At 44.1% G+C, this 13,230-nt stretch overlaps 1 protein-coding gene across 1 annotated transcript in view; it reads right to left on the bottom strand.

Annotated features, from left to right (window-relative positions):
- Window positions 1–13,230, bottom strand: part of Rxfp2 (relaxin family peptide receptor 2) — a 55,230-nt gene that overhangs the window by 29,661 nt on the left and 12,339 nt on the right. Inside the window, exons 3-6 of the mRNA XM_026784812.1 lie at window positions 8,998–9,144; window positions 6,632–6,709; window positions 1,442–1,547; window positions 365–436 (exon numbers count right to left, since the gene is read on the bottom strand). Of these exons, the coding sequence (XP_026640613.1) occupies window positions 365–436; window positions 1,442–1,547; window positions 6,632–6,709; window positions 8,998–9,144 (403 nt within the window). The remainder of the gene's footprint in view (window positions 1–364; window positions 437–1,441; window positions 1,548–6,631; window positions 6,710–8,997; window positions 9,145–13,230) is intronic.

Genomic DNA, 13,230 nt, shown 5'->3' with positions numbered 1-13,230 from the left:
CTTGTAGACCAGGCTGGTCTCTAACTCACAAAGATCCGCCTGCCTCTGCCTCCCGAGTGCTGGGATTAAAGGCGTGCGCCACCACCACCCGGCCATTTGCAAATAATATTAAGGAAAGACTTGAAACTACATTCTGAAATATTTTATCTCAAGTTCAAGTCAACGCTCTGAGAATAGTTTAGTGAGATCATACTCTAAACTATGAAGTGGAAACATAATCTCCTTTCCAGGGCTTTACTTTCTAATCTTAAATTTAGAACCAGAGTTAGCGACACGTATAAAAATTACTCGGTTTTGTTCTCAGATCAAAAGTACCTTAAAACATCACCACGATTTCCTCACGAATCTACTTATAGTTACTTACATCTTTTTGAGCTCTGTGTACTTCCTGAAAACGTTCACTGGAAGACTGTGGATTTTGTTTTTCTTAAGAGATCTGAAATAAAAGTCAAAACAGTTTTCCTTGTTACTTTGGGACAAGCTTTCATGTGTCCCATTACATACCCCAGGCTAGCCCAAACTTTTCCTGATCTCCATCCTCTCTCCTTAGCCAGTTGCTATAATAGACTACATAGGGTGTGATGATTTCACTGTCTCTCTTAGTCTCTGGAGAAAGAAACAAAACACAACAACAGCTAAAAGCAAAGACTACGGAAGATATCAACCACCCATGGGGGCATGACCACGCCGATCCCAACCACCTCAGCCATGCCCCATGAGGGCGTGACCACCCCAGATCCCCACCACCTTGGCCACTCTTGATGAGGGCATGACTACAGATTCCTGGCCTTAGATCTCTTTCTGCAAAATTCAGGAAAGTTGGCATGATGTAGAACGGCTAGCCTTGTGGATCTTCCTATCCTTGTGGTCTTAGAATGATTGACAGCTTTAAAAAACGAGATGACATAAGCCTGCTCCTTTCTTCAGCAGCAGGGCTGCAGCAGTCACAGGACACATTCAGGCCATAGGACAAGCACTCCAGGCCACAGACAGTCATCATAAGGTGAACATTAACCAGGCTCATCTAGGAGATCATATTTAAATTGTATTTTCCTACAGAGGAAGCATGTCAGCCTCATTGGTGACTAGTTTTAGGAGTTCCAGAGGCTGGAGAGATGGTTCAGTGCTGAAGAATACTGGCTGCTCTTGCAGAGGACTCAAGTTTGATTCCCAGCATCCACAGAGTAGCTCACAACCATCTGTAACTCTAGTTTCAGGGTATCCGGCACCCTCTTCTGACGACTGTGGGCATTGCACACATGTGGTGCATATACATCCATGCAGGCACGACTCATATTCATAAAATACAAATAAATAAATCTTTTAAAAAGTACTTTCAAGTATTTGCTTATTTTACTATTAATAACTTATCACTCTGGAACTACAGAGTTTTCTGTGGTTTTGGTGAAAGTTCCGCTACAAATCTACGGCTCATACTCACAGTAATGTCACATTGCTAGAAACCTTTGGCACAGCTTTTAACTCAGCGTTCATGCATTCCAGTTCGTTCTCTCTACAGGAACAGTGTGGCGGATACTGGCTGAGAACTAGGGAGAAGAGATAAAAAGTTGTACCAGAAAAAAAAAAAAAAAAACCAAAACCAAAGCCAGCCAACCAAGCAAACAAGTAAACAAAGCCAACCACATTTGCTTATGACAACTACTTAGTCAACTACATAACAATTTGTATCTATTAGTGGACTCCTTGAGCCCTTCATTAAAAACAATTAAAGATTCTCTCCAAATCAAGGATAGACCAATGGGGAGTTCCTCTCATCTCTAGCTTCTTTCCATAGTCGCCTCAAAGACATTTAACATCTCATAGTTTAACATATAGAACAGGAGGGAACTACAATGGTAAACAAGTAAAATCAGACCACGCACTGAAACAAGATGAATTTCTGGTCAGTTCAATGAAAAGCATCGTTTGTTCGAGTAAATCTCCATGGCGATGGCTGGACCAACTCAATTCAGGAGCCTGAAGCTGTTGCTAAGTGAATGCTTACTGATGTTACTTTGGTCCGTATGGCCCTTGGGAAATGCAGTAGAGGAGCAGAGAAAGATGGGGAGGATTTTCATGGAATCTTTAAATTCTCCACTGACCCTGTGGATATTTGATTTGATGCAGTTAAGAAAGTGAACGTTAATTTTATTTATATTATTATTGTAACTGATTAGTGAGCTGTTTTGACACAGGGTCTTGCTACGTAGTACCTTACCTTCTGCCTTGACCTGCTGAGTGATGGTATTCAATACCTGTGACAGGGTGTAGACCCAGCTTCTTACTATTATGTGTTGAACTGTCAGTATAAATTTTTTCTAATTGCCCATCCTTTTTTTGGATCACAGTTAAAGTGAATTTAGTTGCATTTTGGCAATAAAGAGTCCATAGTTATCACTGGGTCCCTAGTTCATGCGAGAGGTGTTCTCAGCACGTAATGTTTTTGGAAGATATTATGTGGTCTGCATGATAATTGGCTCAATCCAATAGAGATAATGTTAATATCTTTGGTAAATGTTTATTGACGTCAAGACTATTATGGCTGTATTGCTAGAGTGAAGGCACTTGGCAATAAAAGGATTTTATGTGGCCAAACTGGGCATGCCACTTAAAGCAGGGACATGATGGGGCTGATGGTTCAAGCAGCAATGGCTCAGTGGTTATGAGCACTGGCTACTCTTGCAGAAGTCCTGGGTTCAGTTCCCAACTCCCACATGGCAGCTCACGACCATTTGTAGAAATAGGGGATCTGATGTCTTCTTCTGGCCTCCTCGGGCACCAAGCATGCATGCAGTACATGTACATGCATGCAGGCAAAATACACACATTAAAAAATAAAAATAAATAAATCTTTAATAAGGCAGAAATGTGGGCCCTTCTCCATCCTCCCCATCTTGCAAGGCAGTCATGCCCCACCCTCTTCTGTGGTACTGGAAGGCTCTCATCTCCTTCCTCCTCAGTCTTCCTGAGACATTTCCTAGGCTCAGAGTCATTGCCCTGTCTGTCTGCACTTGATGTTGTGATACTCGGCATCATCTTCATTCTTCCTGCTCAGTTGGTCCAGGGATTTTTTGGCCATAGATCCCTCTTGGTTGTGGATCTGTCTTGTACTTGGCAAGACTCTCTAGTGTCCCTGCTCAGCCTTCAAGACCTAACTACCGGGAGCCGCCTGTTCCACCAGTCTAAGAATTCAGACAGTCACAGCCAGACATGGAGTCCCAGAGAAGACTTTCTTTTCTCTCCCGCATTCTGCATCTGAAGGGCCCCTTTTTAAACATCTTGAACTGATCCTGAGCTTCCTCTCTTTAGGGTTAAAAACTAAAACCCACAAACAAAGACCCAGCCCAGTCAAACACGCAGAAAAGTCATAACTGGTGATTTCCCACTGTGTGTGAAACGAGCTCCCAAACGAGATATACTAGAAAGACTGTTAGAATTTTCAGTTATGTTTCTTACTAATCTTGTCATTTCTAAATTAGATTTTTTTCTGTGTTGTTGTTGTTGTTGTTTTTCAAGCAGGGAGAACTTTTTAAGTGTCTCAAGGCAGAACTTTAGTCTGGATAAGCGGGTGCACAAGGAAGAACAAGTTCACTAAGAAGAGCAAGCCAAGCACACAGGGCAGGAAGTGCACTGGCTTTTACTCCCCGCTTAGGTGACAGTGGCTTTCTCCATTGCCTGGGCTCCTGACCTCATGGTCTTTCATGATTGGCTAGTTTTTAAAGAATTGGCACAAAGAAAATGAAGTGGGGGAAGGGGTCAGCTACTTTAGCTCAAGAATGTTGAAGGGCTTTTGTGTAAACAAAGATTTTTCAGGGTGTGTGTGGGGAGGGGTGAGGGAATTAATACTTTTGCAGACTTGGTGGGACGGATAAAAAGATTTGAATTTCCTGTCAAAAACAGTTTGCCTAATATTTGGTAGAAAAGACTCATTTAATAGCCTTACCAAACCCTCCTATTCATTTAAACATTATTTTTTTCCAAAGTCAGTGAACTGTAGTCTCCTTTCTTCTATCCTGCCTTGGAACAAGAAACTTCTACAGTGCGGGGAACCTGTGTGTAGTAACAGCTGGCTCAAGAAACCTGAGTTAGGCCCCTAGGACCAAGGGTGAAGATCTGCATCTGTTTCATCAGCAGTATGAGACAGCTCCCTCCCTGTGGCTGGTCGCTTGGCCAGGAGATTGCCCTAGTCCACTGGGTTGGGAGGGCTGCATGCACCAGGCCAGAAATTCCATTCTCTGGACCAGAAGGAGTTTTCTCTTGAGAGGCCTTCATGGCTATATTCTGTCTCTCCAGGAACCCTGGAATCCTCTAAGAACTAGATTAGGGATCAGAGTTCCCCAACACTTTTGTATTTTTGGCCTCTGGCAAGGATGAAGCTGCCAAGGGCTCCTAGTCCCAACAACATTTAAGAAAGAAACTGGTCTTTACACTAAACTACCTAGGTGATTTTTACCTTCAGTTATCAAATTATTTTATTTTATTTAATGTGTGTGTGTGTGTGTGTGTGTGTGTGTGTGTGTGTGTGTGTGTGTGTTTGAATGCATGTGCCCCACATGTGTGCAGTTCTATAGGGGCCAGAAGAGGGCATCAGATCATATTGGTTACACGCGGGTGGTTGTGAACCTCCGTGTGTGTGCTAGGAACTAAACCCAGGCCCTCTGCAACAACAGCCAATGCTCTTAACCATCTCCTCAGCCCCAATTTTTCTTTTATCTTTTCATATGTGGACTCACTACACAGCCCAGGTTTGCTCTGAACTCAGGATCTTCCTGCCTCAGATTCCCGATTGCTGTGGTTACAAGTACAAGCCACTGTATCTGGCTTAATTTCATTTCCATAGATTATGTATTCATGGACAAGTATATGAGTTATGAACTGGTATTCTGCAGTGCATCCTGCAGTCTTTCTCAGGTATGGGGGTTGTTTTCAGGGCCCTCGTGGATACCTAAATTCACAGATGCTCAAGTCCCTTCTAAAAGTGGTGCGGTGTTTGTATAGTTGTTACACACAAACCCCTGCATCTGTTAGTGTATCTCTAGAGGCTTCAGGACACTAATTATTATATGAATGCTGATGATATAGTTGTTATACTATATACATATTTTTATATTATTGTATGATTGTAATAGTATATAACAATATAGAATAACAGACACTAATATTAGCGACTAGATTTTCTGTACAAATTCAGCACATGTATAGTATTTTTAATCAAACTATTTCTGATTGGTAGTTGGTTGAATACACAGCTGTGTAACTCCTAGGTTAGAGCCCCAACTGTATGTGAACTGTAAGTGCAGAGTTTGGTTGTTGTTGTTTATTTCTTTGCTTGTTTTTCAGACAGGGTTCCTTTATGTATCCCTGGTTAGCCTGGTACTCACAGAAATTGCCTTTTTCTGCTTCTCAGAGTGCTGGGATTAAAGGTGTGCATAACCAGGCCCAATGTCAGTATAGTATTTAATATATGTACATTACACACATAAATGAAATTTATGTATACTACCATATATCAAACTATATATTTATCTACACACACACACATGCACACACACACACATCCAACTCTACTAGTAATACAGAGGTCAACCTCCACAGTGCGTGCCTCCAATCCTCTAGGGGCACGCTGCAACCTCCTGAGTTCAGCTCTGCCTCCCAGCTCACACTTGAAGAATCTCAGCCCACTTACATAAAGGCATTGTGCAACAAGCATTGGACAGCTACTCGCAGATCTTACTGGCCTCGTTTACCTGCGGATCCCGTTACCTCTTCTATCTCCATCCGGGGACTTCACAGCCGCCTCAGTGCACTGCTTGGGAGCATATCCCCATTCCTGGTAGAGCCCCATTTCTTACCGTGGTCTTCCATGCCTCCCTGTGCAGCCTGGAATCACCATGGCTTAGTGAGGATGTCTTTCCAGCTACATGCGAGCTATTTGTGAGTTGGGGACACACCTTAAATCAGAATTGTACTTCCTATGTCTGGAACATAGTATGAGCTCTTCGTTGAAAAAAAAAATCAAAAGAAAAAGAACCTCATTGTCTGTCACCATTATTGATCATCTCTGTATTCCCATGATTGATATCGTGACACCAGAAATGAACATGCACGGAAATGGACCAGTTCTCCCATCTTTTCCTCAGGCCCACAGGCAGATAGGACAATCATTACCAGTGAAATACATTGACCCGAAGGTAACTGAACCACCACAGCAGTCCCCCCTTATCCACAGGGGACACATTCCAAGACGCCCAGTGGATGATAAAAACCAGAGATAACACCAAATCCTGTATTTACTGATTTCCCTGTGCCTACATGCCTCTGAAAAAGTTCAGGCCAGTGAGATTGAGAGTAACCAATAACTCAATAGAAAAATCATAGCGATATCCCATGACCAATGTTACGTGAATGTGGTCTGCCTGTCTCAGGGCATCATCATCATCATTATTGTAAGCTGGAGTCCCAGCTCCTCAAAATGTTCATTCACTGTTTTGGGACCACAGTTGGCTGCAGTTTGTTGGCACTATTGACAGCAAAACCTTAGATAAGGGGGGGCTGCTGATCCCGGATAAATCCACACGCCACAATCACGTTTTCTGCAAGCTGATACCGTCTTTGAACCAACACCACTTACAGCACTCCTGTGTTAATGTCACTTTATTGACATTTCCATGGACTGTGCCAAATATGGTCGCCCATCCACTAGTGTCACCTGTGGGGTGGTTGATACGCATCAGTTAGTCTAGAAATCAGATATCATACCACAAAAACAAAAATATAAAAATTTCATGAAATCAAATAAAAAAAAAAGAAAAATCCTGCTCAAGCAACAGAATGATTTTTTTTTTAAATCTAAAAATAGCAAGAGAGAGTTAAACACATACTTCTGGGCATTTCCTGCTTCCTTTACTCACAAGGATTTCAGATGTACATATATAATATGTATATAATGCAATTATTGTTTTTATTGTAATTTCAAATGTCTTGGTAAGTAGCACCTATTTTTAACACTGACATTTTGAGGCTTTGACTTGAGTTTGGGGGATTTCACAAGACAACTGCACTCTGAATTTCACTCTGCCCTGTGGAGATGGGAGGGCCTTGTGTAATGGGGTACTGAAGTCTGATAAAAATTGGACCTTCCTTGTTTTGCTTTGTTTCTCGGGATTGAACCCAGGGCCTCACACATGCTCAGCATGGACTATCTCACTCCTTGCCAGATTTTATTTTTAAATAAAGCCAAAAGCAAAATACCTTTTAATAAAGAGTGTTAAATCCTATCGAGAGAAATAACAGTGCCTTGGTTTGTCATGCCTTAAGGTCAATTTGTCCTTTGCTATTGTAATATTCTTGTTTGATATTCCTTTTGTATTATCAAAATCGCATATGAATAATATATACATACATATTTGCAAAAACGTGCCTATTTTGAAACTTTCTTAATTGGGTATGTGCTATAGAAATGGTAAGATTTGCATTGTAATGGCATCAAAGTCCACACAAATCAAAAAGTAAGTTCATGATCCCTGATATCTAAATTTATCTCTATTCCTTTCTCATGTCCTGAATGGTACTTGTTCATTGACAATCAGAGAACTGAGCCCAGACTGAGTGCCTACTGTGTACTCTACAAGCCTACATTCTGGGGGCAACACAACGAAGGCGAGCCAGGCCTTTTTCTTAGGGTGCTCATATCTGCAAGGAGGTGAAAGAGTAACACACGTGACTCAACGTGGCGGGAGATTTACCCACGGGGATGCCTGCGCAGCTGTCTTCGAGGGGGAGGACCTGAACGCCCTTTTTCGTTTTCATTGCTCTGGATTGAACCTCCCGCCTGCTAGGCAAGCATTCCCCACCCCCTGAGCTGCCTCCTGCTCCTCTGAACTGAGCGTGAAGGGAGAACAGGCAGGAGAGCTCTGTGGGAGGCTCGGTTGTTTCCCATCCAAGGAAAGGGTGCGCGAGTACCCGGGGCAAGACAGCAAGCTGCAGAATTCTGTTTGGCCCTCCAGGACATGGCGGCCCTACTCAGACGCTAGTGGGCCAGTGCTGAAGGAAGCCGGCCTTATGTGGCAGACTAGGAAGGTCTGAGTTACCGCGTTGACTGTGACTAACTTCACATATCAACCTCTCTGCAAACAGGCAGATTAGATCAGGCAAGATGTGTGATCTCAACACTTGGCCTGGGAGAGCCTGAGTGATAAACTTTGGAACCTCTTCACCCTTCGCGTGACTCTGCTCAAGTCACATTGCTTTCGCAGGAATGTGACTTGACTGAGTTATTTGACTCTATTTCAGTCAGCCCCAGGGCTTTTATTTCCTATGCTTCCAGAATTCATTCCTTCCTTCCTTCCTTCCTTCCTTCCTTCCTTCCTTCCTTCCTTCCTTCCTCCCTCCCTCCCTCCCTCCCTCCCTCCCTCTCTTCCTTCCTTCCTTCTATTTTGTTCTCAATTCAAGTCACTTTAATTAAAGACAAGTTTTCCTTGATTCTGTCCTTACTGTCTCTTTCTTTGTTTGCTGTTCCCTCCAGATGTGCTCAGTCACCTAAGCACAGTGTTATTGTTTTTTTTGTCCATGTTGTCGCAGGAGCTCAAGGGCCTTGTTTCCACCTTATTTCTTTTGAGCTCACCTTGTCTCAGTGATATGGGGAGTTCCTGACCCATAGCTGACATGCAAAGTCTGTCTGCACCATCAATTAATTCTCTAGGTGAGCTCAAGGCGGCTTATGGACATTCTTAAAGCTGAGCAAAGCTATTGGCCACAAGGAAGCCTCTTCAGATTGAGTTATGAGAAGCAAAATAATAAAATTTAGATTGCCATTTCAATTTTTGTGGGACTGTCGTTTTGACTTTAGCAAGCTCCATCTCCTAAAGTTCAGGTCATCCTCCTGAATGCAATGGCAGTAGTTATTAGGTCGTGCCTCCCAATTCATTACCCTCGCTCACTGACTGACCCGTAGTTTTTGGGGGGGGGGGCACACGCACAGGAGGGGGCAGGACTCACCACAGCTGTCCTCGTCAGCACCGTTCCCGCAATCGTCCACGCCATCACAGTGAAAGGCTCGGGGTAAGCACTTGGTGAGATTCCCACAAGGAAAGTACCCTTTGGGGCACAGAGGAACCACCATACTGCCATCAGCCAGTACGACATCTGCGTGAGAGAGGAGACAGGGTGGATACAAAACTCTTATGTAAGGGACCAAATGTGAGTGTGGCTAGGCCTTGCTGGCACTGTCCGGTTTAATGTGAGAACTCCACGAGGCTGTTTCATCCGGGATCATTCTTAGAACACCAGTATGGAATAACACTGTCAGTTACCACGACCGAACCTCAGACTAGCTGTCCCACGGGTGACCTGAAGACTCGTTTTGAACTTTTATTTCAGGGAGGTAAATGCAGAGAAAGCCACGCGTATTGTTCCACTATTACATGGAGTTGGGGAGGTATCGACTTCTTCAGATAATAGGGTAAAACCGTGCTTAAATAGGAACAAAGAAACTGATTTATGCAGCTAATAGGGTTTTTGTTTTTTGTTTTTTGTTTTTTTTTTTTGTTTTTCGAGACAGGGTTTCTCTGTGGTTTTGGAGCCTGTCCTGGAACTAGCTCTAAGGTGACAAAATACGTATGCAGAAGGACCATTTAAATGAGAACTTGAGGGAGTGCCCAACCTTCATTAAAATAAGGGGTGACAGCCTTAGCAGTAACCCCTCTTGAGGAGTACCAGCACTCTGCTGGGTAATTGTCTCAGTTACTCCTTCACTCCCCCTAGAGCAGTGGTCCCCAACCTTCCCAGTGCTGTGACCCATTAATCTAGTTCCTCATGTTGTAGTAACCCCAAAAATTATTTTTGTTGCTACTTCATAACTGTAATTTTGCTTCTGTTATGAATTGTAATGTAAATATCTGTGTTTTCCAATGGTCTTAGGTGACCTCTGCGAAAGGGTCATTTGACCCCTAGAGGGGTCGCAGCCCCCAGGTTGAGAACCACTGCCCCTAGAGTGTGGCTGGTGTTGTGTCTTTCTGCATGTCTTAGCAGGTGGTAAACTAAGCATCTTGTCTGGGGTTGTCACCTGGGTGACTTGGCTAAAGTCTCATTCTACCTTCTGACTCCAGAGGCCACTGAGAATCACACTATGCAGGGATGGAAGAGACCATTCTGGAATCTGCCTTTCAAAGAGCAGAAGCCATTTATGAAGACAAACTAAAAATGGCCATCTTGGGCAGAGGGCGTAACACGTAAACAAGTGTTGAGCCCATCCCTAGTTGAGGGGTGCAGATGGGAGGTCCAACAACAATTTATAAAGTACCTACCTGCCAGGGAACAGGGAGCATAAAGCGATCCCAGACATTTGGATCTAACAAACATGCATTCAAATTTCCAGAAAAATAGAGACACACTCTGCACACATCGGCTAGCAAAACTATGGAAAGTCTCAAGGTCAAATTGGAACATCACAAGTTTTTGAGACTCTTGTACCCTGCGTTGTGTTTACAGTCATCCTCTCCCCTCCCCCCAACGCTGTATCCTCTCGTCTGTTTAAGCCCATCCAGTCCAATTTGTGCCGTCTGTGCATCCTTGGGAGGGGAGATTGGATGAAATGGTGTAAATGGTGAAGGGAGAGAGCCGGTCAAGGTTTAAATAGGGTGAGAGGCAGGAGGGCAGGGTAGAGGAGGGAGTACAGGTAGACACGAACAACTCTTGAAGGCCTTTCGGAAAAGCCTGTAGAAACCTGCTACCGAAATACAGAGTACACACATATGAAGAGCTAAAACGGCTCACCCTGTAACAGAGCAACAGCATCCCCGCCGAACGCTGCAGGCTAATAATGAATAAGTTGAACGCTGAGAACTTCACAAACTTAAAGAGCAAGCAGACTGAAATTGCCACGGTTTATTAGGACCTGCTGAAGGGCTGCCGGGAGGTGTTGGCCAAGTGGTCCCGAGACTGATGCCACCAGGAGACCAGGAGAGCATTTGAGGGAGTGAGGAGAACAACAGGTTTTAATAGGCTGTGGCTGGACTTGCCGTCATGAACATCACCTACTGTGTGCTTGGTATTTCCTCACTGTCTCACTGAATGCTAAAGACAATGGAGCTACTGGTATTAAGATCATTATATAAAGACGCTTTTATCTGGGTCAGGGGAAACACCAGACCCGTCTGTGCCTTCCAGTGGTTGCTGCCTTGCACAGAGATTGCATCCCACAAACGTTTTTTGGAGACTTCCCTGCTGGCCCTCATTGTTCACAGAGGTGCATTTATTACCAGGCAGGCGTTTGCTTGTGGGCACCCAGCCTGCCTGACTCAGCGCACACCAAGCTTCCAAGCCTGTGGCTGGAGAGGACAATTGCCTTTCCTGGGTTTTAAGCTCCTTAGTCTCTTTTTTTTTTTCCGCTTATTTATTTGTTAAAGATTTCTGTCTCTTCCCCGCCACCGCCTCCCATTTCCCTCCCCCTCCCCCAATCAAGTTCCCCTCCCTTGTCAGCCCATAGAGCTATCAGGGTTCCCTGCCCTGTGGGAAGTCCAAGGACCACCCACCTCCATCCAGGTCTAGTAAGGAGAGCATCCAAACTGCCTAGGCTCCCACAAAGCCAGTACGTGCAGTAGGATCAAAAACCCATTGCCATTGTTCTTGAGTTCTCAGTAGTCCTCATTGTCCGCTATGTTCAGCGAGTCCGGTTTTATCCCAGGTTTTTTCAGACCCAGGCCAGCTGGCCTTGGTGAATTCCCGAAAGAACATCCCCATTGTCTCAGTGTGTGGGTGCACCCCTCGCGGTCCTGAGTTCCATGCCTGTATTCTCTCTCTTTCTGCTCCTGATTTGGACCTTGAGATTTCTGTCCGGTGCTCCAAAGTGGGTCTCTGTCTCTGTCTCCTTTCATCTCCTGATGAAGGTTAATATTCAGGAGGATACCTATATGTTTTTCTTTGGGTTCTCCTTATTTAGCTTCTCTAGGATCACTAATTATAGACTCAATGTCCTTTGTTTATGGCTAGAAACCAAATATGAGTGAGTACATCCCATGTTCCTCTTTTTGGGTCTGGCTTACCTCACTCAGGATAGAGTTTTCTATTTCCATCCATTTGTATGCAAAATTCAAGAAGTCCTTGTTTTTTACTGCTGAGTAGTACTCTAATGTGTATACATTCCATACTTTCTTCATCCATTCTTCCATTGAAGGGCATCTAGGTTGTTTCCAGGTTCTGGCTATTACAAACAATGCTGCTGTGAACATAGTAGAGCATATACTTTTGTTGTATGATAAGGCATCTCTTGGGTATATTCCCAAGAGTGGTATTGCTGGGTCCAGGGGTAGGTTGATCCCGAATTTCCTGAGGAACCGCCACACTGCTTTCCAGAGTGTTGCACAAGTTTGCATTCCCACCAGCAATGGATGAGGGTACCCCTTTCTCCACAACCTCTCCAGCAAAGGCTATCATTGATGTCTTTTATTTTAGCCATTCTGACAGGTATAAGATGGTATCTTACACCTTAGTCAAGATGACCTTGAAGACGGAACAAGCACAAAAGCAGGGCAGCTGGTCCTCCCCGGGGACAGTGATGTCATGGAGCACGCTTGGAGGCTCTCACAGCTGTGTCTTCTGGAACCTTCTTGATCCAGGAGGCCCATTAGAGTATGACCTGAGAATGCTGGTTGGGGGTGGGAATGTGGGTGTGGGAGGGAGGAGCAAAAGAAGTGGAGGAGAGAGGCTGAGCGTGAGTGACTCCAACTGTTAATTCCCTTCCATGATGGCTTCTTCCTGAGACTATTTCAAGCATAAATGGGATATAGAAAGAAAATAACAACAGACTCCACTCCTTCCTCTCTGTCCGCTGTCTCTTTCATGTCTGGTATTACTTGGTGCTCAATTATCTTTTTAAAAAATAAATTCTCAGCCAGCTGGTAGTGGCGCACACCTTTAATCCCAGCACTCAGGAGGCAGAGGCAGGTGTATTTCTGTGAGTTCGAGGCCAGCCTGGTCTACAAGAACTAGTTCCAGGACAGCTAGGGCTGTTACACAGAGAAACTCTGTCTCGAAAAGCAAAGCAAAGCAAAGCAAAACAAAACAAAAAACAAAATTCTCACTGGGTTTGGAAAAGGAAAGAGCTCCTTTCAAAATTTAATTTTGCTAAAGTTGCAGGCTCCTGTTTCAATCCTGATGGAATAAAATTCAGTGTTCTATGTACCCTACTTATCATTCTGCCCCACAATCATGAAATTTAAATAATAATTAAGG

Source organism: Microtus ochrogaster, chromosome 2 (genome assembly GCF_000317375.1).
Source record: "Microtus ochrogaster isolate Prairie Vole_2 chromosome 2, MicOch1.0, whole genome shotgun sequence".
NCBI classification, from domain to species: Eukaryota; Metazoa; Chordata; class Mammalia; order Rodentia; family Cricetidae; genus Microtus; species Microtus ochrogaster.
This window is presented reverse-complemented; position numbering and strand designations above follow the sequence as displayed.